This window comes from Pyrus communis, chromosome 13 (genome assembly GCF_041283825.1).
Source record: "Pyrus communis isolate YQ-2024b chromosome 13, ASM4128382v1, whole genome shotgun sequence".
NCBI lineage: Eukaryota > Viridiplantae > Streptophyta > Magnoliopsida > Rosales > Rosaceae > Pyrus > Pyrus communis.
Window position 1 is genome coordinate 19,518,513 of NC_142577.1, and position 24,056 is coordinate 19,542,568.

General features: G+C 34.9%; 1 protein-coding gene across 1 annotated transcript; it reads right to left on the minus strand.

Annotated features, from left to right (window-relative positions):
- Nucleotides 1–727: 727 nt before the first annotated feature.
- Nucleotides 728–4,631, minus strand: LOC137737175 (stem-specific protein TSJT1). The gene is made up of 5 exons (XM_068476575.2): nucleotides 4,319–4,631; nucleotides 1,851–2,091; nucleotides 1,627–1,747; nucleotides 1,354–1,463; nucleotides 728–1,053 (listed from the first exon to the last, which is right to left on the minus strand). The coding sequence occupies exons 1-5, from the start codon at nucleotides 4,519–4,521 to the stop codon at nucleotides 1,018–1,020; spliced, it is 711 nt and encodes a 236-aa protein (XP_068332676.1). The 5' UTR covers nucleotides 4,522–4,631; the 3' UTR covers nucleotides 728–1,017.
- Between the last annotated feature and the right edge of the window lie 19,425 nt (nucleotides 4,632–24,056).

The following is a 24,056-nucleotide window of genomic DNA, read 5'->3' on the forward strand; positions in this document are numbered from 1 at the left end:
CGTGCATCTTTGATACGTGGAATTGATTAATTGACGTGATTGTGGAATGACGTTGGATATGATTTTTATTATTATGATTAGATTAGTTGATCAATGTGGCTTGAGTATATTATTGTGCTTCATTGATTCTTTGATATGTTACATGCTATGGATTGAGGTATCATGTGAAAACATAGTGATTTATATGATTGAGAAAATGGAAATCTTGAATGTCATGTGGGTTGTTATGTAGTCCTGAATCTAGTAATTCATGCTTGTCAAGCTCCAATAGTTGATGGAGGAATGCTATGTCTTTTTGTTAGAACATACTGTGATAAACATCAGAGTGCAGTGAAAGGTGAACTACAAATAACTTGATCCCTTCTTGGGGTACATAGGTAGTCTAAAGCAATGTTAGATGCAACCATGAAATAAAAGGAAATGACTGCATGGTTAAATCATTGATTGTGTTTTGGTCTTGTTCCAGAGGCGATACATGATAGATAAACAAGAATGCGGTGATGTCACGTGTTGATATTGGACGTATGTCGGAATCGGGGCATGACACTTACAATGTTTGTCCCAAACAGTTTTTTTAAAAAGCATAGCAATACCCAACTAGCCCTAATCAACACTGAATTAAGCCAAATTATTCAGCCTCTTTTCTTTTCTTTTCTCTCTTCCAATGGCAACTCTTGATTAGAATTTATTCATTCATTCATTCAATCATTCAACGGAGAAGAAGCAATTGCATTATAAATGTGGATTGATCCCGATTAAATAACTCCAAACCTTAATACAACAATATTATTAATTAAACAAAAGCATAGCTGTACATTGGTAATAGAAGCTTAGAATACAAGCAGCAGAAACTACACGAGAAACACTCTTATCAACACTCACTCACTTGTTCAGCTATTGACATGGCTCCTGATGTGTGCCTTGCACCCAACGCCATGTAAAAACCTTCCCCATCGAAACCGATACAGATTCAGATTTTGAAGGCTCGACGATACAGTACTCTATCTGGAAAAACTTCTACTTTGTGGCTGCAAAAACTGATGGCCCTTCCACCTGAAATTTCGCCCCGTTAAGTTGACGACAAATGTGGTCCAAATCAACATTAATAAAGTTGGTGAATTTTCATGGCCTAGTCCTGGTCCTAGTCCCTGTAAATAAATTGTACAACTATAGGGATGGAAGAGGGGTTTGCAATCACGAATGCCTGGCCCTAGTCACTGGCTTCATCAGATCTTCTAAATGATCCTCAAATCAATGGACAACCTTCATCTTCAAAACATGCACTTTTTTCTTTTTGCTCAGAATTTAGTCTATTCTCTTACCAAAACGAAAAATAGGCACTTTTTTATTTACCTTAAATGTTGCACCCCATATCTCTTCATCAGTAGCAGGCACAGCAGTGATCTTACTTTTAGGATTCTCAAAGCTTCTCAGTCCTCCAACCGTCGTGGAGTAGAAACATCCTGTACAAATTAATAACACCATTATTAACAAAGAACGGTCTTCTTTTTTTTTTTGTAACTACTCATACATCATGCCATAATTTGTCAAATTACTGGTGGACCAAAAACTCAAAGACTTAGGTGCCACTTGGATCCTGATGCATCCACTAAAACTTTTACGCACCTTGCGGGAATGAAGCAAGTGACTTGCCACAAGCACCCTTAAGCAGTTCTACATCATCAGCAAAGGCCACATATCCATCAGCAGTAATTCCCCACGAGAGCGGAATCTTGCCAAATTGGTCCTGTCACAATTACAACCAAACCCAATTGTTGTTAGATGCGAATCAAATCTATTAGCTTTACCAAGGCAGATCATTGTTTGCTTGGTGTGGAAGGATGACTTACAGATGCCACAAACACGGTTGAGGTGGACTTGTCAAATACTATGAAAGCAAAGTTTCCACTGAGGTGGCCAACAACATGGTTTGGCGGGTAAGGCGCGCGATCGCGCAGGGCCTTGTAAGCCTCGATCACCAAAATCACTTCGTTTGCAGACTTGGCTAGTCCATATTGCTGCCTCAAACTTCCCAAGTTGTCAAGTGCTCCCTCAAACAAGCAGAATATCTCATCCTTCACTGCAAATGACCTGAAAACTTTCACATGATTAGACCAAACAAGTCCATGTACAAGTTAACAATATGATCCCAACTCTCCTCACCTATGGAAACAACTGTTACTGTCTGTGTCCTTCAATGATGCAAGCCATAAATTAATTTGTGATCTAATAAATTAGTACTAATATAAGTTTTAATCTCTATAGGTAAAATAAAAGAAATGATAAAAACAGAGCATGTTCCTTAAGGGACCTCCATGACACATCATCTTGCCATCTTCTTTGCATCAAATCACACCTAACAAACAGCAATGATCCCCATAGCCTTTCTGGGCTTGCAAATGATGGATAATCGTAGCTTGACACCAGTTGTTAACCAAAAAAAAAAAAAAAAAAAAAACACACCTGACAAACAATATCGATCCTTATATTCTTTTGTCACCAATTGGCTATTAAACAAATTAGTTTACTTTTTGAATCATGTAGGTATTGAACCCATGACACCAGTTAAATCTATATTCGGTTGCATCATCCTCCTCATCAGATCCTTCCACTACAATTCTTTGGAGACTTCCAGACTGATATTCTTATTTCAAAAGAGACTTTTGAGATTGATTGGGAAGAATAATAATTTTAAAACTTTTAACTTTTTTAGAGAAGATTTTTAGAACTTAATATAAACAACAAAATCTCTTGTCTCATTAAGTGTGATTGGCTTTACGAATCCTAAAACGTTACTGCACTTAATTTTATGCCAAATATTTTTTTAGAACCTAATGAATAAACAATTTTTCTTGTCTGGTTAAAAAAGAACATATTAGCTTTTTTGTCTGCTTTTTTGGCCCGGAGCTTCCTTTTGTCTGAAAAATATATAAATTAGTGATAGCTTCACTCCTTTCTTTAACTTTCACACTTACCTCAATTCTCAATCATTAAATTAAATAAATTAAAAAAATATGAAAAAGTATGTAAAGCTAAAAAGTATAAGCGGACAACACAGCCCAATATATATTAGTTGGTCCTTCAAATATTGGAAGTTTTAATGAAACATTTTTGATACTATTCACGTTAATAATATTTTTTACATAAAAATCACTTCTGATACTATTTACTTACACAATTATTTAGTTATTTTGATTAAAAATAAAAATTTTGAAAACTTTTCGTTAGTTTTCTTTTAAATATTTACCACAACTAAGACGACCTCTAAAAGAGATGTCAAATTATATAAGTCAAATTACAAATGATTGTTGATGTGGCAATATGAAGTCTTATGTCAAATTTTGTACTTCTTCAACCGAATTGTCAAATGTTATTTTATTATTTAAAGAGTTTTAAATTATTGTAATTATTAAAAAAAATCTAGAATCAAATTTTTTAAGAAAAACTAATGAAAAGAGTTTGAAAATTTTAAGTTTTAAAAATAATGACAAAATAAAAGGTAAATTGAATAGTATCAACATTGACTTTTTAGTGTAAAAATATGATTTTTCGTTAAAGTAAACATTACTGAGAACTTTTCGTTAAAATTTTCAAATTTTTATTAGTTGAAATGTTAGTAGAATAAGAGATTTGTTATTAAAATGAATTAAAAATAAATTTAACATTAATGTTAAATTTGACTCTAAATCAGAAAGCCTTCAAATTCTATCAGTAAATAATACTTTGGTTGGAAATATTTTTGAAGTTAAATATGTACAATGACATTTGACTTAAGATTTTAACATTAGATGCTTTGACAAAAATGAAATATTTATAAAAAAAATGAAGGGACCAAAAACCCACAAACATTTGTAACTTTATTGTTGTGAAACTTATACTAGATCCTGACACGTGGAAGCATCCAGTGGGTGGCGGTTCATTCGGAACAATCTAGTCAACAGAATCTTATTTCTAGATAACATCCCCTGGCGGTCATGCAAGACCTCCCTCACCGCACTAACCGCCAAAACTCTCTTCGCTGATCCCAAAGCTCCGAGAAAAATCAGATCAAGAAAAATCATCACGATTTCACAATCATGATCATCACAGTCTCCAACCGTGATCAACAAATCAGCCACACAAAATATAAAATTAATTACAATAAATCCCAAAAAAAAAAACTAATAAAAAAATGAGTGCTTTGGACAATTTTACTCCAGTTTGATTAATTACGAATTGGAGCGTGGTTTGCATGATCCAGTTCGATTAATAAATCTCCTACAGCGTGTGATTTACAGATAAAGTTGTAGAGAAACGACATGCGGTGTGTCTGTCTTACCTAGGCTGTAACGGTGACTCGTTGCTGTGACTGTAGGCCAGCTGAGCGTCGTCGCCGACTTGTATGGAGACGGCGGCGACATTTGTCTGGACGAAGCGGTTGACTAGCGACGCCGCCGTGGTCTTCGGCGACGGAGTTCGGCTGCCAGCGGCCACCAACTCGTCTGGCGGCGACACGATCGCGCTGCTGAAAACAGCCAACATGATTGATCTCTAACTAAAATATCGAAACAGAAAAACAGAAGGAAAATCTACTCTTTTCTTCTAGTTTCTATGGAGTTGAGAGAGAACTCGGAAATGGGATCCCTAGCAACGGAAGGGCAGGGTTTATTATATAGGAAGAGGGCGAGGGTATTCTCGTCTTTGTACCAGCGATGATTGTGCGTTTTTTCTGTTGTAATTTTTATAGAAATTTTCTTTTCTTTTCTTTTTTTCGTTTGTTTTCGCTTTTTTCAAAGGAATAATCCAATCAAGGGTGATGAGGCATGTGGTGGGTGGGACCTGCGGGTGGCGATGATTCCCGAACCTGTGGGTGCCGTGTGGGACCCCCGGACGAGCCAGCATCACGAGTACATGTCGAGCCACCAAGCCTAGGGATGAATCGTGGAGAGATTTTCACTATATTCCGAAGTGATACATTATATTATTATGTAAGTAATGAGATAATTGTGTAATTAATAATTCAAAAATAAATGCGTTTCTCTATTTATATAATGTTAATGGGGAGATTAAATTTGTAAATAAAATTTTATAAATTAAATAATATAAGTGTTAATGATTAATTTATTAATATTAACTATTAATGATATATTATTTAGTTTGTCAATTTAATTTATAAATTAATGTTTTTAAGTATTACTTTATATGACGACATGGGGTGTTCTAAGGTGCTCCGTGCACGGTAAAAAAATCACTAATCATTGAGGAGGGAGTTGTCAGGTGCGGAGCTGTCTGGGTGTTCCTTAGTTTAGGGTTATGATTTTGTGCCACGTCGGACATTTCTTAGGTTTTCTGGATTTGTTGCGAAATTACTGGAGTTGTTTGCCTCGGAACCTAACCACAGAGGGATGTTTTGGTAAATGTGAAAATATGATTTCTTCAACAACAATTTCTTATCTGTTTAAACCAACACAACAGAAGGAAAAAGCAAATATATTTCTTACCAACAAAAACAAAAACAAGATTTGTTATTTGGTAAATGTTGGAAATTTGATGTCCTTCAACAACATTTTGTTTTGCCGGTGTTAAAAGTTTGAAGTAGGTTTAATTACTTGCCATTTACTCAATATTGTTTTTATTTTGTTTTTCCGGTTACGAACTTACAAGTTAATAGCGACCATTTCTCTTGCTTTAAGCACTTTTATCTTTTTGTTTTCAATACCACTTTCTAAGTTTTTCTTTAAGAGTAAATTGTAATAATGGTCCCTCTAACATAACTCATTTTGACAAAATTCTGATGAAGTTGACGAAAATGATCATAGCTGCACGTTTTGATAAGTTGAGGGACTAATAGTAATGAATTTTTAGTTGATGGACTATTACTCTAATTTGATTAAAGTTGAGGAATAATTGATACAATTTATTTTTGCTTTAATATCTCGAGTTCAGTGTTGCTTAGTTAGGTTTTAGGTTTTGGTTGCAAAGATTCTTAAACAGGTTTCATCAGTTAACTACTTTTGCTCATCGTTTCCATCAAGGTTGTTTTTTTTTACCCTATGATTGTAATCAGGCATCGAATCTTTTAAAAACAATTAAATTTTTATTTATGATGTTAACATTTAGGTTGTGGATTGGTGTTGACTATCGACTGTGTATCATGCAATACTTTATCACTAAAGTGTTTTTATCATAAAAAAGAAGTGCATAATTTTTTTAAAGTGTTAATTAAAGAAAACTAAAGAAAAATAATAATGATAATCATCATAATCGTCGGAAACAAATTATAACAATAAGATGTATCAAAGCGAAACAAAAACTTGATATCAATGACATAATTAACGTTCTCAAAAGTGCTAGGGAGGCCATTTGTTTAGAGCATATTTTATAAACCGTGTGATGTGGTGATTGATGGTTGAATTTTATTTTGATGATTTAAAGAAGAAATTTAGTCATCAACCGTCATATCATGTAGTCTACAAAATATGGTCTGAAAAGATGATCACTATAGCGTCACCCTAAGTTTTATTTATTTATTTATTATTTATTATTTCTTTTGATTTTGTTTGGATTGCATGTACGGTGGCTTAGGTCTACAGCTGCATTTATTCAAGTATCTATCTATGTCTTTTTTCGGTATTATCCTAAATTTTAAACCTAATAAAATTGCTCAATTCTAGACTTTAAAATGATATATATAGTAGCATATCGACTAGCTCGATATGGTATGAAAAGGTCGCATGAGAAAGTTTGGGTTTGAAGATCCTTCAAATATAATGTTGGACTTATTGCTTGAAGATAGTAATTAATAAGAAAAATATTAGGGATTTTGCATTTTTGTACTATATCAGTGTACCATTTGATCTGTCAACTAATGTTTAAATGTAATATCAAATAACAAGTTTATATAATTGGATCGATATAAATTATATGCACAATTTGTTATTTTGTGTGACACTCCAATGTCATACAAAAATATAAATCTCCTAGCATTATACTCAATTAATAATGTGTAATTTGTTGGTGCATGCGTGATATTTGTTTTGTTTCAACCGGATTAAAATCATTTCTAAGGTTTTAAGGATCTTGTAAAAAATCTTCTTCCCTAACTGTAAATGTGCTTTTTTCCTATAAAATAAACTTGGAAAAGATTATGTGCGCAAGAAAACATTACCAAAAGTTAAACTATATTTCTCCTACGCGTACCCCATATGAGTAATAAGTGAACACGAAGTTATGTATCATCCCTTGACTATCACTAGAAATCTCTAAATAAGAAATAAACCACCGGTTTTACAACCTATTAAGTTGTACTAATCTTCATAGTATATTCTTTATTGGGAATGAACTTTGATATAACAAGATGAATGCTCTGCTGAGAGTATTAATCTCATATAAGGAAAAGAATGGACATTGTATATGTTATGTAATTTCGTGTGATGAAACCCCAATTTCTTCATGGTACCAGAGTAGTCTGTCTCACGTGTGAAGTCCAACGGTCACACATACTCCATGTCATCTGATTTGTGTTGTCTCTTGAAAATTCGTCACACCTGAGAGGACGTGTTGAAAGTATTCATCCCACAATGGTCATATATGCTCCACGTCACCCAATTTGTGTTGTCCCTTGAAAACTCACGACACCATGAGGAGGCAATTGAGACTATTAATCCACAGTGAGAAAAGAATGAACTTTACATGTGCTTATAAGTGATTAAGCTACTTCTCATATTATTAGTTAGTTTTATAATGGAACCTCAATTTCTATCTTATTTGCAATCTGTTTCTTTCATCACCCGATTTATTAGGTGCAAGGCTTTAACTTATGATGTAATTTTTGTTAGTTTTAGACCCTAATGATTACAATCGTATGAGATTCAATCAAAATTTAATTTGGCCCTTCAACGTACGCAAGTAGCCATTGTTTCCACCGGTAGGAAGCTACATGTCTACATTCCTGTGTTAGACTATCATACAATTGAAGTATGATGTGTGACCTTTTATGATGGGGAAACCACAATCATACAATTCAAATCTCACATAAATTTGCTACTTAGTGGTAAGCTTCTTGTCAAAGACGAATTTGAACCACATTATTACTAGCATATTGTAAGACTAAGCCCACCCTCTCTCTCTAAGAATAGATAATATTGTTTGTTAAAAAAAAAAAAAATCTCACATAAATTTTTCTTGGTATTTGAGAAAAAAAGTATATTGATTTAATTCATTAGAAAAATAATTATGTTACGAACAAAAAAAGAAAAATAGTAATGAAAAACACTAGTAAAAGAATTGGAGTTGACACACCTCAACCGGAATCGAGGCATGTTGGCCATCACGTGAAGATGACGTAACCATGTATGCAGTGCGGAAGTGATAATGATATGAATATGTGAGTAAATAAAAACCGAACTACCTAACTTACACTAGTTAAGTAAACAAGTGCACGTGGAAGTATTTAAAGTGTAGATACACATATTCAGAGCATAGGTAACCTAGATGCAGTCCAACCAGCTAGGTAATAATTATACAAGGCACGATAGAAATCCCTACATTATTTGAAGTTTGTTAGAACCGCCGTAGAGTCCTTGTAAGTGAGCAAAAACAAAGCTTTTTAAAACCATTTCACTTTCTGAAAATAATAACCCCCCATCGTAAAACCCGTATAATTTCTAAGAAAATAGTAATACATACGTATGTAGAAATCATGCTTGAGAGTAATGAAAACCGAGTATATGCCATGTTAAGTATCTCAGCAATGAAATAAGTAAGCCAGGTGAAATAAATGAATATAAATGATATGTCAGCCGGAGTCACCTAACGTGATCTATACGGCTGAACCTATAGCTCATCAAATATGCCTGCACACAAGTCGGAACCACCTATTGTGGTATGTACGATAGGGCTGGGTGTAAATAAGTACGCTCAAGTGCTAAAATTACGTGAAAGTTGTGCAAATAATCGCAGGTCACCTATAAGTCGAAACCACCTATTATGGTCTGTACGATAGAGCTGTGCACCAAACTTGGATCCAAGGTGAGTGTGTGGTGCAAGAGGCGAACATCACGTGAAGGACTGTGCCCTGGCCACAGGCGGGAGCACTAACACCGAGGTGCAGGATAATGAGCTCTACATGTCTCCCCACAACCAATGCAACCACTAACATCATGCAGTACTCACATGAAACTTACCTGGCCTCCATAGCGTCATACAATAGTATGCATATACATACCAATGCATATAATAAAATGAAATTCAAGCATGACATGACATTTAAAAGAATACGCTCGTTTTAAAATGGTTTCTAGGAAAATGTAAAGCATATATACGTATATATAGAAAACCAAAAGCCCACTCACTAGTTTGTAGCAGGGTCATAACCCCCGAGTCTCGCCTGGCTATGCTCGTTATCTGGAAACATCTCACCTATATGTGAAACAACTAATTTAACGTTAATTTTAAGCACATAGCCAAAATTGTGTAATAAATTCTCATATGTTGCTCAATGGGGTGTTTGAATATACCATCGTGGCCTACTCGAGCATCCCCATATTTTTAAAAAAAATTTATGATGTCCTACGCGCCGACCATGCGCAGGCACGTGCTTGGCACACTGACGGATTCCCTAACGGCATTAGAGAATATTCCGTTAAAGTTACCTGACGCCATCAGTATATTCCGTCAAATATTCCTTGTCCTGTGGTTTGCCAGATTCTGGCGCCAATCGCAGCTGCGTCGTCGGTTTCTAGAAAAATTTAAAACTTTAATATCTCCTTCAATTCAACACCAAACTTCACAAATCTTGTATGGATTTGAAGCTCTCAACAAGGAGAATAAATCATTACCTCTTAGAGGTCCTAAAACCGACAAAAGACGACCAGAAAGTGACTTGGAGTAACCGGCTAAACTTGGAAACCCACGGTCGAACTTATTCTGACGTTCAACCTTAACCAAAACTAGCCTACAACACTAGAGGAGTTGTGTGGATACCATTTTGAGTCTCGAAACCACATAATCTCTTCACGATCGCGTCGGAGGATATTGGACCCTTCATCAAAGTTCTAGGCTTCGAAGCTCCCGTCATCTATTCCCTCAACTATGGGTATGGATAAACTCGTGGAGTCACGAGGAAGATGATGATGACCAATTTAGGAACGATCTGTGTCGATTTGGTGGTGGTTGGAATGATGATTCCTCGATTTGTACGGATAGGGAAGTCTCAAGAACAAGGGTGAGGGAGAAAGAATGGCACGTGTGTGTGTGTGAAAGTGGTCACGGGTTGGCCAATTTGGCCTCAAGCCCTAATTGGGCTATAGAATTTAGGGTTTAAACAATTGAGTCCAAATAGAAACAAAACCAACCCAATCTCACTTATTCATCTGTAACATTTTCGTTACGAACTTGATTCGACCCAAACTCGCGTCAACACTCTCGTGATGTTGAGTACAATTTAATCACACCAGCGAGATAAATAATTTAAAACTATATACACACGTCCACATCACCAAGCCAATGAGGGCATAATCATCATTTACACCTTTGGAGAGAAAAATATATATATTTATTCGGGACGGGTCATCACAGGAGTACTCTTAACAATTCTCAATAACAAATTTTGTAAAATAAATAACTCATAAAGTCATATATATGAGGGGTTTTTTTATATTTTTTTTATTTTTTTTACGAATACAAGCGGTGTCATACTTTAAGCTAATTTGAATTGTTAGAAAGAAAATTTGAACTCATAAAAAGAAAAACATCCGTTTTAGGTAATATAGATACAGCCACATGTGTAATCATATATCGGATTGTATTAAACAATAATCAACTCTAATTAACGTACTAGTTCTTTGCAAATATTATATCAAATAATGGTTTTCCTTTTGTAAAAAGGATTCCTCAGTTGTGATCAATCAACTCAGTTTATTTGGTCCACCACTTATCAGCTCATATATTCCGAATTAGAATTAAAAATAACGGGTCCAAGCTTCTAACTTCCAAAAACCATGGGTGGCCCCTGGTACGGTTCCATATTTCTGTTGGCATACAAATTAATTAAGAAAATATAATCAACCAAATCAACGTGGATGAGCTGCATGTGGAGTAAGCATACAAATGTAATTAACGTACTCAATACAAAATGGTGCAAATACATCACTCCGACATATTTTATACTAATGGGACAGGAAATAGTGTTTAGATTATTCTGGTTAATGAGCATTATAGTATTCTGATGAGATTAATTAAAACTTTTGCAATCTATAATTTACTTACTTTTCAAGTAGTGCTAGTCCTGCTTCTTTGTCTAACAACCAAATTAATCCTATTCCTAGGTTGTTTATTTAAGAATACGACGTTAATTATGCTCTATCTAATATACTAATATAGATTTGTTAAAAAAAAAAAATTACTAATATAGGAAACATAAGAAATACAAAGAATAAGGCTTGATTTGGTTTCCAGGATTAGATTGGATATTATTAGATTTAGTGAATGTAGAATGAAGAAATAGATATGAATTTCAAAATTTGACTTCAGTTAAAGGTGGAAGATGAATTAATAAACTTGATTAATTCATCTTTTTAATTTGGGCAAAGTTTAAAAGCTGGCATCCATTTCAGAACTTGGTACATAAAAATCAAGTGAATTTTCCAATCCAGTACGATCCTGGACACGAAACGAGGCGTAAGTAATGGGATTTTATTTTAATTATTTTTTTTTTCGTTTGGGTTTTCCGTTTCTTTTCAACCTTTAAGCAAAACATGATTCACTGCGAAATAAACTTGTGGGACTTGGTGAGTATATGGGATGAGAAGAATGCGTGTTTTGCAGTCTGTCGTGGTAGTCGATGTGCATCTTTGGTGATGTAAAGACTAAGGATCATTCCATATTTACTTGTGCTTGGGTTGAAACATATTTCTTAAATGTGGCTTAGGTAGAAACTTTTGTTGTTTCGAAGTGTCGCTAGTGACTACGATGCCCCACGGTCTTAATTGTCTTAAATTTAAAACTAAATGATTTATCTTTTCTGTAACAGTTAGATTTTAATGTTCAAACTTTGTCCTTTATTTTATGAGATACTCAATGCTCCTTGTTCAAACTAGTGTCTCCCCCAGTTCCCTCCCCAATTCTTGAAGTTTTTTTCAATTTGTTTTTCTCTTCTGTTTTGTTTACAGGATCGAAATTATTGGTAAAGAGCATAACTCAGCAGTCAGCATCGAGCAGGAGAAGAAAAAGAGATAAAATATGAAAATGTTGCCCGAGAAGAAAAAGATGATGCGTAAAGGTCCAATGTGGATAAGTGTCAAAGACATGTTCCATAGAATAAAAAAAAGTGTCAAAGACCTGTCAGTAAAGCCCATGGTTTAGCCCACGGCCCCACAGTTTATCCCACCAAACCTAAATTATTTCCTCTACACTACCGTGTACTACTCAATTTTTATTGGATTCTTGTGGAACGGCTATTAGACTGTTAATTGGAAAATTGTTATTTTTTTCTGTATCGATCAAATGATATTATTTACACTAATAAGATAGAAAATTGGGTTAAGTTTTACAATGGGTTAGTAATAATGTAATTCAAATTTGTCATTCATGATAATCGAGACTAAGACCTCTCACCTTACAAGTGAAGAAGAATAATACTAAACTGTAGTACTAAATAACTTATATGCTTTTAAATACAAGGGTTAATAAGAATGGTAACTCAAGTGTTAAAGAGTTGTTGGTACAAAAATTCAGGTGAACAGTTAGTCAACATAAAGCGTAGTAAAGGTTGCGAGGGTGCTTCAGTTAAGGGTAGACAGATGAAGCAACCTACAAAAGAAGGAAAAACAAGTATCGAAGGGCACTGATGTGGCACTGGGCTGAGAGCCTCTGATGCTTAAGTTAGCAACGTATTGTAAGTTTAGCAGTAACGTAGTGTTGAATAGTAATCAACAATAACCTTGGGAGTAGAGGAGAGACAAAGTTGGAAGAACTTTCTTGACTTGGTCAATGTGAGATTGAACGTAGTTAAAATAGTGTTGCCACTTGTCACATTGTGATTGGTTTTCAAGTTGGAAAAAGATCTCTTATTGGTTATGGGGATATCCAATGAATGATCGTGAAGAAAGTTGAGATTTTATCATAAAATCAATTAGGAATATAGAGAGTAGCCCAAGTTACTTATAAGTTCATGCAAAATCCTTCTCCATCAATTGGGATTCCTTCTCAACACGTTCCTTCATGTGTGATGAATTTTCAAGCCTAACACGTGGACAACAAAATGGGGTGACTTGGAGGGTGTGTGGTCGTTTTGCTTCACATGTGAGACAACTTGCTTTGATACCATAAAAAAAGTTAAGGTTCTACCATAAAACTAATTGGCAATATGGAGAATAACCCAACTTACTTATAAGTTTATACAAGGATCCTTCTCCTATTAATATGAGATTCATTCTCAATAGATCACCATGTATTGTGGCTCTCACTTGTTGTGAGGTTGGTTCATGTGGTTCGACATCTGTCCAAGCAGAGACCTCGCGGCAGATTTGTGATGCTTTATAGTCGATCGGTACTCAAAAATTTCGAAATCGATATAATATGATACAAACAAGAATATCTATTCTTACTTTCCAAATTTTGAGTTCGATTTCTGCTTTATCGCTGGAAGAATTAAGCACTATAAGAATTAAATGGAAATTAAATCTTATTAAAGAACGACAAATAAATTATGCTAAAATAAAAGCTAGTCGATTAAAACAGAGTGTCAAAAGAAAAATAAAAATATATGCATGAAATCTTATCGGAGTCATATTTAATACTTGTGAAATCAATTATCTTTATCCATTTATCCCTAACAATGTGCAGTAAGTCTTTGCCGATCTAAGGTGGAAAGCAGCAATGGACGAAGAGATGAAATGCTCAAAGAAGAATGAGACATGGGAGATCGTTGAATTTCCACCAGGTAAAAACCTTGTAGGGTGCCAATGAGTATACATGATGAAATATAATTCTGATAGTCGATCGATAGATACAAAGTAAGGCTTGTGGCAATGGGATACACCCAGACATATACAATTGTTTATGGTGAGACATTTGCTCCGTTAGCGAAGCTTAACACTGTTGGAGTTCTCTTGTCACTGGCTGCAAATTTCGACTGGCCATTGCACTAGTTTGGTGTGAAAAATGCATTTATGCATGAAGAATTAACTAAAGAAGTGTACATGGAGCTCCCTCCAGGTTCGAACAGGTCGGCCAAACATTGGAATAAAGTATGTCGATTGATGAAGAAATCATTGTATGGTCTCAAATAGTCACCGAATGCATGATTTGGGCAATTCACAAAGTCTATGAGAGCCTTCGGTTACAATATAATTAATTCTAATCAGACTCCATTTCTAAAGAAGAAGAAAGGTAATACTACGATACTCAATGTCTATGTGGATGATACGGTAGTAACTGGTGATGATCATGCAGAGCGACAAGCATTGCAAAGTTATTTGGCACACGAATTTGAGATCGAAGATCTTGGTCCATTGAAGTATTTCTTGAACATTGAAGTGGCCGATTCAAAGAGTAGCATCTTCATGTCACAAAGGAAGTATGAAAACAAAAGTTAAACAAAACCTTTCAACTGCCTGGAATGAAGTTCTAAATGCAAGATAATTAAGTAATTGAGAAGTGTATGAGATGGATGGTGGGGAATTCTCGAAATACCTCATTCTGGATTCATGATTGGGTTTTTTCTTTCATCTTATTGAGGAACATCTCAGTAATTTAGATTGAGATTTGAAAGTTGGTCATTTTATATCCAATAATAACTGGAACAAAACTTTATTACTGCAGTATGTGGAAGCTGATATTGCTAATAAATTTATAGCATTCCTTTGGCAATGATTGAAAAGGAAGATTCTATATATTGGGGTCTCAATGCTAATGGTTATTTTACAGTGAAATCTGCTACTTTGATTCAAAATAGTACAGTAAAACATAACTCAAGGAATCTGATGTTAAAGAAAATGTGGAAACTAAATATCCTCGTAAGTTAATGATTTTTAGTTGGCTTCTGATCCATATTAATAGGATTTGTGATAATTGTCCCTTCAGTAATATAGACATTGATAATCCCTTGAGTCTTTTGGATTGGTTAAACAATCTTGATAGTTCGGATAAAAAGAATTTGCCTCAATTAAGTATGGCCCTTATTGTTTGCTGGCAATTCTGGAGGAAAAGGAACCAGGTGGTGTATAGAAATGGAAAAATATTACCAAACACGGTGTTTACGTAAGCTTGAAAATATGGGTAAGGATCATCTTAAAGCAAATAGTACTAGTAAGAAAACTGCTAAAATAAAACGAAGTATTAGACAGGAGCCGCCTCAAAGTGGGCTCTTGAAAATTAATTTTGATGGTTCAGTCGTGGAGTCCAAGGCTGCAGCTGGTTTTATAATTAGGAATGAAGATGGAACCTTGATTATTGCTGGTTGTCGTTGTCTGGGGGGAAATATGATTTCTGCCGCTGTGGGGACTGCTTTGAAGGATGCTTTTTGGATGGCAAAAATTCTGTGGCGATTAAGAACCATTATCAAAGATATTAAGTGCTTGGAAACTTCTTTTGACATCATTTTTAAGTCCATGTTTTTAGAGAAGCAAATTTCATGGCAAATGCGGTTATTAGTACTGGTTCTCGGTTCAATGATTTTCATGTTTGGAATAGATCTTTGGCCTTTGTTGCGAAAAAAACTTATTTATTTGATTGTATTAAGACTAAATGTAACCCTGTTCATTCTATTTAATGAAGTATCTCTTTTTTCATAACCGATGCAGGACAAGAGCATACTAAAGGATCAAACATGCTCTGATACTTGGTTGAAAAATTAGAGTACGATAATGAACAAACGAAAAAACAAAAAACAAAATGAATAGATTACTCAATTAACTAAACAGAATAGAACATTACCAATTTACCAATACAACTACATAACCCGTGAAAGCTGAATGGGGACTAACTTCTTTTTCCTTGAACATTGCTCTAGCCTATTTACTTAACTCTAGCAAAGCTAATATCTTCTTTTTCCTTGAACCATACCCAATGATTCTCCTTGTAGATAAAGTTGAGATGTCACTGAAGCAGACATCCAAAACACTGTTACTTTGAAAATTTCCTTGGATAGGGTTATCGTGAATCCAATTAAAACCCAGCAACAGCAATTTAAAATCTGTTATCTTGCACTTTCACCTTCGTCGTCCTCCTCCTCCTCTTTATTTATTTCATTTTCTTCTGAAGCACAAAATTGTTTTTCTTCTGAAGCATAAAATTGTCCCCTTTTTTTTTTTTTTTTTTTTTTCATCACGTGATTGCAGTGGTGGACTTAATCAGAACTTGGACGTGATAGTCAGCAGTGTGAAGATATTTAGGCATTGAAAATTGTCTGCAGATAAGGCTGAGCCTTTTATTAATCGCAATGACAAGAACAGCATGCAGGCCTAATTACTTTTCCACCCAAGGATAAGCCTACAATATTATCACATCCAATCAGAATTGGAGTTCAGGGATAAGCATAAGCTGTGGGAACCTTTGTAGGACAATGACCAGTTTGGTATTAATTTCAATCATAAATCTTTGGATAATATTATCGGCAGTTCCTATTTCGGGGGGAAAATACAGACCTTCCCCATTGGAATTTTCTCAATTACATATCTTTATTCCCCACTCATCTAATTCTTGTAACTTTACTACATTCCAACAGATCTCGTTATTTTTATTTATTTTATAAAAATAATATTCTGCTTTAAATTAAATCTAAATTATTATAAAGGGTTTAATTCTTCAATGCATAGGTAGCACCCGCGCGGTTTAGCCCATGTAAGTATCTTCAAGTATGATATTTATGTTAAATGTGCTATTTTTACCAATTCCAAATAAGAATAGGACTAAAATTAAAAATCAGCATATGAAACAAAGATTCAAATGGTACGATCCCTCTATCACCCTCAAAAGGTTAGCATGGAAAATGGCTCTCATAATATCTTAAAAAAAATGCTATTGCAATATCTTAGTGAATATGGCATTGAGCTTTTTACTCATGTCCGAGTTCAAAACTCCTTATTGTCATAGTTTCGAACCCTCATCTCTTATTAATTATATATATATATATATATATATACATATTTATATAGACCATTTATGCAAAGGGATCCCCATTTTTTTCAAAAAAAATGGGGATTAGTTGTGGGCCCACTCCACATCGAACTTTAACGATCCGATCCGAACCGTCTATTTTGTAAGTCTCGATTTATAGATCATCCTTGCAAAAATTCAATTCAATCCGAAACCATTTGCCTATTTAATTATCAAGATAAAATTTCATTGTTTCTTATATAACAAAGTATTCATTAATTTCTTTGAACTCAATTAGATGTCTTTAACATTTCCGATTTGGCTAATATTTTGTAAGGATGATCTATAAGGTGCAACTTGAAAAATAGATGGTTCGAATCGTTAAAGTTCGATGTGTCTTGGACTGCACAACTAATCTCTATTTTTATTATAAAAAAAAAAAATGAAGATTCCTTCTGTTAAAAGTTTCCAATACATATATATTCCAACACACCCTCACTGCCAATATCTTGTAATTTCTCATTTTATCTAGTCATCCATATTTGTCTAAAATTATAGTTAGAAAGTAATTTAAACAATAAATTCTGCATGATTGACTTTTGATATCTATAGGTTATTCTTGATTGGACGAATAGAACTTTTAATTAAACATCCCAAGTTATAACATCATATTTCTCAACCAAGAAATCAAATAATACCCTAATTTACTTTCTAATTCCCCTATGATGAAGTGAAAGAATGGGAATGCTTGTTGGTATTGTGGGAATGCTTGCTGGTGTTGGTGGGACTAGTCTGAGAAGAAATCCTCTCCAGATCTCTTCCACTAAGGCTACCGAATCAAATGATCCGAACCTTTCAAATTTCATCCAACGGCCCACCTATTTTCACCCCTTAAAAGCTATAATAATTTTTGACCGTTGGATGAAATTTGAAAAGCCTGGATCACTTGATCCAGTGGCCTTGATGGAAGAGATCCGGAAAGAATATCTCCTCGGACTAGTCCCTAGTGGCAATTTATACAGGGCCACATTCTTGGACTAGTCCTTAGTGACAATTTATATAAGGCCACAATTTCCCAGGATAAGTAGACATTTGGACTTGATGAGTAGGCAGATCGTTTTGCACCGTAGATTTAAAAGACAAATTTTTGCTCAACCACTGCCTACCCTTGATTAGGACTTGAGCATAAACCTTACTTTAAAAAAAAATATATTTCTTTATGATATGATCAGCCTTATTTTCCTCTTCCATTGACTTCGGGTACCTTTCAAATTCCTAACAGATCACTTGGTGATGGTTATGTGCAAGATACTTCCAGCCTTGTGGATGTGTGGATGTCTGAATCGTGTGACCCATATTATATGAACTAGTTCTTGGGGGACCAACTTGAAACGTCAATGTACTACATATTCATATGGAATATATGATCAAATTGTTTGAGGTGACCAAAGTTATGGTAGCATCTAATTTGCCACTCTCATTTATAATGCATCTATTTTGATGATGCTAATGTCACATTGGGAAACATGAGCTTTTTACCATTATTCCCTTACAGTTCAAGATTCGTAGGGGAGAAATTCTATGGGCTCCTTCTTATCAATTAAACATAATATCAAGTTAATAATGAATACAACTAGGTGATTAAGACCGGTTTTATAGGAGAAACTTTGGATAAGTTAGGTTTGTTACATGTGGCAGCTCACTCATAAATATGAGAATTCGAATGAAATTTACAATTCTATTAGTAAGTATGTCGTTGTATGAAACAACTTAGCCTAAATTTTCTCTACAAGACAACTTCTATCAACTTTTTATACTATTTTGCCCATTCGCATGGATAATTAGCACAATAATTAACACCATCGAGACAATTTTAATATAATATAGTATAATGAGGTCTATTCTTCATCACGGTTGAACTCTACATAGAGATGAATAAAAGTTGCCCTAAACAGTAAACCAGCCCATTTGTTCCTAAAAACATAAACGAACACGGCACAATACACACATAGATGGAAAACCATTCTTAATCAGACAAATAATCACAATAATAATAAATTAAGAATTAATGGCAGTGCATTATCACTTCGGTTATTTTATTTGTATGTATAGCAAAAGGCAAACAAAAAAAAGTGATTAAAGGTTAATCATCCGACTAGGACAGAGGAAACAAGGGTTTAAATATGCAGATGTATTCATTCCAGGGTGTATGGAAACTGAAAGTATTGTCTTAGGCAATTGGGGCCTAATGCCCGTCTGGATGTTGTGCCGTTTGTTTGACGAGGAAATCTATGAACTCAAGTTTAAACTACATAATGCAAGATCAGCTTTATTAATTAAGATGTAATAAAATACGAGCAAGTGTGGGTGGGAGAGATTTTGACTGATGCGAAGTTTATTGCATTATTTAAAGTTTGCCTGGAGGATGACCTAAGGTGTTTAAGAATCAAGCTCGGCTCTAGCTTAGCTCAAATGATCAAGTTGAGCTCAAAGCAACCCAAGTGTATCGAGAGTTCAATCATGAAATTTTGGTAGTTTGGAAATAGTGAAATCCTAAATGCATGATGTGAACTAACATAAGTTGATATATACACGCGTGTTGAAAATACATTCGGTTTATTTTATTTTAGATAATGTCATAATGATATTCATATTTTAATGATATGCTCACAATTCATTATGTTCTATAACAAAATTAATAATAGAAAGAAGCGTGAATGACCACAATATATAATTTCTAAAATAGACTGCAGGTTGGAATTCCACTAATAGGGCAACTCAAACAATTGTATGCAAGATTAAGGGTCCATAATATTTTCTTTATTTTCTCATATAAGAATTAGATGGAACCCATAATAATAATATTGTGTTTGTAAGAATATTCATGTAGGTGTTGATTGTCAGAGAGGTGGTGATCGAGTGAGAAGAATAGTGTTTCCCCTTAATACTAATGTATTATAAAAATGAGTTGTTAATGTGGAAATCAAGGCACTTTGTGAGCATATAATTGAAAGCTATGGTATTATGACGAATGTCTTAATAAGCTTAAGCCTTTACCTTAAAAATGGATGTGTTACCAAGGACGAGTATAGTGACTATTTTTGGTAGTCTGATAAATTTAAGGCATAAAGAAACTTCAAGAGCAGGGTTCCATCCATGTTGCTCTGTCTCCCTTCCCCCAAAACGGCATCTCATTTCTCGTTGGGCATTTTCTTGCGATATAGAATGTGCTATTCAATCAACATTAAGGACCCATCCAACAAGACAAGGTTTCAAGCAGGACAGACAGACTTGAACGACGTTTCTGCAACATTGTTCTTAACAACTTGGTGGATACTCTTGCAGAAATTGTGGGAGATAAATGGTAGTGAAGTTGCTTTCTTTGAAGATGCTTTGTTCATGGGTTGGATTTAGAATGTCAACCCAAAAGCAATAGCAGGGTCTGAGTTGGGGCGTTTTATTGGCCCAAAGATATTCAACCTTAGTCCACATGACCATCTCTAAATTGGAGTTTGTTTGCTTCCACTAAAACTTCATAGACGAACCAGCGAACCGTAACTAATTACACCAGTAGTCGCTTAATCATCACAAAAAGTGTTGGTAGTATTAGCGGTAAAATCTTTTATTATGTATTTGATTTTATCAATAATGATCTTGTGCTTTTGTTTTCTTAATTTTTATACGAGGTTTTTTACATTTTTCAACAACTCCTGTAGCTCTTTCATGTTAAATGTATGAGTCAACAATTTGATGTTGGAAGCCAAAAAACTCCAAGAGATTTAAACTTCGGTGAATTGCTTGTTATGTTTTAAAATTGGTGAGATTTTGAAGATCTTAAGAAGGCAGCTTTTGTGTTCACAACTCACCTAATCTGACTCGTATACTTTCTTGAATGAAAAACTTAACTTATGATTCATTTTAATTTTGGTCCACTTCACGAGTCAAATTTCCTTTTCACTTGGTACTAATGAAATATTCAATAGTTCAAGCTCACAAAAGAACCATGTAGAGAGCTCAAAAACTTTCTACGTTCATACCAAATTTCGTTTTTATTTACTCCAGCCTTAGTAAAAAGTGACATCTGCCCCTTTCCCAATTCAAAGAAAGTTGGTATGAAACTGGCACCCATTATACGTAATACAAATTACCTACCTCTATCATACAACAAATGGAAGCTACTCGTGAAAGAGATGGATAATAAACATAGAAATATACAATATGTTTATGATAGAGGTAGGTCATACAAGAAATCCTGTGTTACATGTACCGTTAAATTTTTTATTGTAACGGGAACACGAGTGGTACATCATGTGTTTTTATGTAAGTGGTGGAAAATTTTATTTTTTAAGTTATTAACTTTTTAACACATATATCCCACCATTTATATAGTGACACATAGTATACCACCTTGTGTGCCTGAAAAATCTCTCGACTATTATAGGCCATGAAATCAATTAATTTGGATGGAAATGCAACTCAAATGAAGATTCAACTTTGACCATGAAACCAGCTAATTTGAACAGAATAAGAAATTTAATGAAAAAAGCCAACAAATCCATTCTTCGATAAAAATCAATCAAATTTCAAATACAGTGGAAGGCTAAAAGGAGAAGAAGAAAACAGAAAAATAATACTGTGAGGTAGAAAGGACACAAAGAAGAAAAAGATTAGCAAGGTAAATATTAAATCCCAACTAGGAAAAGGGTTTTATATAATAAGAAGCTAAGTAAATAATACAAATAACTGTTATATAAAGAACTGCTATGTAAAGTCGTTCTTCTCTTCAAATTTCATATATAATATGTAAATTGGTTCGTATATGGGAATCAGGAAAGATTAATTAAAGCCTTGGATGTTTCAATGCGATGCTAGAATTCAAGATCGAATGTGGATTTCTTGAGGTACGCAGGACGAAAATGGAGTTATTTTACATGCAATCTAATTAAAATAAAAAGGCGGAGTGTAAATTTGAAAACTGGTAAGTCACGGTATAAAAGTTAGTTATTGCTGTTATATCTGAAAAGTCGATTTTTTTAATGAGGTGTCAAAATTAGGGGTGGGCAAATGGGCTCTGGGCCCGCGGGTATGGGCGTGTATTAGCGGTTCAGGGCGGATCCATATTATTTTATATACAAAACGGGGCGGGGCAGGTAGGGTCTAAGTGAACAGAGGGGCGGGCCGGATCCAATTTTCTGAAGTCATGGGCCCCTAGCCCGAACCGTATCCAATAAACCTCACACTCTCAAATCTCACACACACACACACACACACACACACACACACACACACACTCAAATCTCACACACATCACATCTTTCTCGAAGACTCTCCTTGACGTCCTCCCTCTCGATCTTTCTCTCCCAGAGTCCAGACTGACTCTTATCCCTCTCGATTTTGCTTGATTTCAGGCCATTGATGGTAGCAGCGACGGAGGATGTAGCGGCAGAGGATGCAACGGCGGATGATGCAGTGCAGGTTGTTAGGGTTTTTTCTGTTGGGCTTGGTTTCGTTGTCCTCTGGAGGTCCATACTCCATACTTTTGTTGTTGGGTTTGTAAATGTGTGTTGTTTGTAATAAAAAAGCAGCCCACTGTCAGACCCAACAAAAAAACCAAAAAAAAAAAAAAAAAAGAATTGGACTCGTGGACCCGTCCCGAACCGGCCCGTTTGAAACGGGCTGGGTTAGGTTCGGTTCCTAAACTCAAAATCCTCCTACCCGGCCTGTTACATTTTAAAACGGGTAGGTCCGGTTCCTTCGAATTTGGGCCTGGCCCGGCCTATGCCCAGCCTTAGTCAAAAGTAACTTTGGTTTGGTAAGTTAGCTTTGAACCCTATATATATTTAGTAATGCTAAGGTGACTAAATTTGGTAAACCAAATGACATCAAAGTTGATAATTAAATTATTATTAAAGTGTTGATTAACGTGTTTAATTCTGATTAGTAATACATTATTTAGTTTGCAAATTTAGTCACCTTAACATTACCGATGCCACTTAGTAACTACAGTATAGTGTCATTCATTTTTACTTGTAAAGGAGAGGTCTTATATTTGATTCTCGCCAAAGGCGAATTTGAACCACATTATTGCTAGCCTATTGTGAGGCTTAGCTAAGTGCCCCACGCTCTTAGGATAAATAATATTGTTTGTTTGGAAAAAAAAATTACCCATACATTATATACCAGTTGTTGATAGTAATACCTGGACAACTCAACAATGCCAGATCATCAATGCCAGCTTAGCAGTTAGATTGTTGACAGTTAGTTGGTTAAGTTTGTTAGAATTGGTGTGCCAACTTATCTTGTATCGCAAGCTATTGTAGGCTATATAATTTGTGCTTACTTCATTGTGTATCATTAAGCCTCATTTCAATACAATAGCTTTCTCTTGAAGATTCAATCTCTCTCTCTTTGTGTTCTTAACATTAATTTCTTCACAGTCATACATTCATATTTCTTATATCTGTGGATATGTTAATATGGTATCATCGCCATGTACGATCTATGGTGGCTATCGTCTTCCGCTACTGCCGTTTTTGACAAGAGGCGTCTTCCATTACTGAAAGCTTTAAGATTGGGGTGTTCGCAGATCTTGGAGTTCGTGATTCCTACAAATTTCAAGTTTTTCTGCATCATGGTTCTATGCTCTCTAAGTGTTTGTGTAAATGATTCGTTGGGGTTTATTCGATATTAGTATGTTGCTTTTTGCGAAAGGTACCAAGGCCGATGCCATCTTTCTGCGATCTTGATTAGGGGTTGTATGGCCGAAGCCAATACCTCTTTAGAATCTTGCTTATTCCTCCACAAAGGCCGATAGCCGAAGTGAAATATTTCAAAAGTTGTTTGTTCCTCCACAAAGGCCGATAGCCGGAGTGAAATTCTTGTTCAAAGATCTTGATAAAATTATTGTATTGTTGATTTCTTGCTTGTTATAATGGCTGAATCGAATGTTAAGATTGAGGGTTTGTTAGGGATGTTGACAG